The sequence below is a fragment of the Cyprinodon variegatus genome, unplaced genomic scaffold, assembly GCF_000732505.1.
Source record: "Cyprinodon variegatus isolate N-32 unplaced genomic scaffold, C_variegatus-1.0 Scaffold1283, whole genome shotgun sequence".
NCBI lineage: Eukaryota > Metazoa > Chordata > Actinopteri > Cyprinodontiformes > Cyprinodontidae > Cyprinodon > Cyprinodon variegatus.
The window spans coordinates 10758-12909 of record NW_015151736.1 but is presented as its reverse complement, the minus strand read 5'-3'; the positions used below and the strand labels follow the sequence as shown (position 1 = coordinate 12909).

At 44.7% G+C, this 2152-nt stretch overlaps 1 protein-coding gene across 1 annotated transcript in view; it reads right to left on the bottom strand.

Annotated features, from left to right (window-relative positions):
- vps13c (vacuolar protein sorting 13 homolog C (S. cerevisiae)) overlaps positions 1 to 2152 on the bottom strand; it is a gene marked incomplete at its 5' end in the record, with an annotated part of 63493 nt that overhangs the window by 51297 nt on the left and 10044 nt on the right. Inside the window, one exon of the mRNA XM_015402000.1 lies at positions 1262 to 1566. Within this exon, the coding sequence (XP_015257486.1) occupies positions 1262 to 1566 (305 nt within the window). The remainder of the gene's footprint in view (positions 1 to 1261; positions 1567 to 2152) is intronic.

Below are 2152 nucleotides of genomic sequence, written 5' to 3'. Positions count from 1 at the left end.
TCCCATTGATTTAGCTTGGAAAGCGGGGAGAATGGCGCTAGGCTTACCGCACCGTGACGTCACTGCTGGAAGATGGCAGGAGGGAGGGGCTACTAGATTTGGGCAAAGATGGCCGCTCCCAGACTCAGTGATAGCAACGAAAATGATCATTTTTTTATTTTTTTTTACTGATTAACAATAAATTCAATAAATCACTGCAAACGTATTAGTTTTAGGTATAAATAATGATCCATTGGTTATTCCTGCTGACCAGACTTCTCCTTTAAGGACTCCCTCCTCTCTATGACTCATTGAGATCCTGTCCATGACCACCCAAACAGTCCAGTTCAAACTGGGAACCAGTTCAGCCTGCTATCTATAATGGGCAGCCCACACAATTATTTTGTTTCTCCATATTTTTAGACTTTATTATCATTTTGTACACAGAGTGCATACAAAAAGAATTTCGTTCAGTACAGCTCTCGAGAGATTTCTGTTTTGTTTTAACATTTTTCCTGTCCGTCCATCGCAGCCTGATGAGGTCTGGTCCACACCAGCTGGACCAGTCTAAAGGTTTCCCTTTTCTTAAAACTGGGACCACCATCCAGTCCTCCCGACAGTGTCCAAAACCTGGAGGACGTCCACCTGGGAGTGACCAATGGACATGAGAGGATTCAGGAGATCCTCACTGATCATCATCATCACGCGGAGAACTTCCTGACCGTCTTTCCTCCTAAAGACTCAGAGTCTGCTATACTTTAGGCGTCCAACAGAAAGATCTTCTTCTTCTGGTTTCCTTAGATTTAGTTTCAGTTTCCGATCAGTAAAATCCGTTAATGTTTGACTGGAAGGAGAATGTTGAAGAGTTCAGGTTTTCTGCTCATAGAACGTTAACAGAGGCTGCTGGTCTTCCTCCCAACATCTTATTGGGAATTTGTTTCTTATAGAAGATTAATTTATGTTCTTAGTGTGTATATCTGTGACATCCTGCATCCAGTTCCATGCTAGGACGGCTGCCTGCTTCATCTCTGTGGACATCCTGTGTTGACATGGCGACGCCTTAACTGTTGGTTTATCATCTGTGTTTTAGTTGGAAGTAGGGGCTCCTTGCAGGTTCCTGATATTTTAGAAACTTAGCCTACGGCCTTCTATGTGCTTATTATCAATGATTTTCTTATACTTGACTGTAATAAATCTGTTAATACCTAAAGACGCGAACTTTCACTCACTAACGAAGAAGCAGGTAAAAACAATCTCCTCACAGCCGTTCAGGGATCCGTACCTGCTGAGTTTCAGCTGCGTCAGCTTCACTTCCATCTTTTCCACCACAGCCGGCAAAGGGAGCGTTTCTATCGGTCGCAGAGCGAAGCTGTTTCCCACAGTGATCAATCCCAAGTCCACCACCAGGGCATTCTGGGAAGTGGAGGACTGAGGGATGATGATGATGGGCGCCTTCAGCTTGATGTCCATGGAGAGACGGAAGCTCTTCTGGGCAAAGTCCCGGACGCTGGACGCTGCTCTCTCTGCAGCCTGAGAAGTTGCGGCGCTCAGAGCTTCTTTAGCCGTCTGAAAGTTGTCGACGAACATCTGGAACAAACATGGACGACATCGTGATTGGCTAAAAGCCGACCACAGGTGCTGATGAAGCATTCAGAAGGGAATCTGTTTCATAAATATGATCGCAGCGATATGAACCTTTCCAAAACAGCTCAGACTTTAAACCTGAGCCTTAAATCTCTACATAAAAACGAATGATTGAGATTAAAGTTCAAACATCTGAATGTTTCCAGGTTGCTGCCAAAGAAAGAGCTGTTTGAAGATTCATATCGAATGTTTAACATTTAGGAAACCAGATAAAAAGGACAGAAACATTGTGGGTCAGGGAGTGAGGTCGTTCAGGCAGTGGTCATGTGACTGACGTGGCATGGCAGTGAGGTTAATGATGACAGGTCAGTGAGTTGCATAGCAGATATGTTGAGAAAAACTAGACCCTGACGCTCTCGGCATCAGGCCTTCATTTATCGCTCCACCTGCTTCTGCTCCAGTCATCAGAGCCTTCAGGTTGGACACCTCAGGAGGTTTGGAGGCTCCAGATCCTGAGTTCATCTAAGGGTCCAAATCTGGGCTGGTTTAAATCTGATCTATCTGATCGAATTCAGTTTGTTCATGTTAA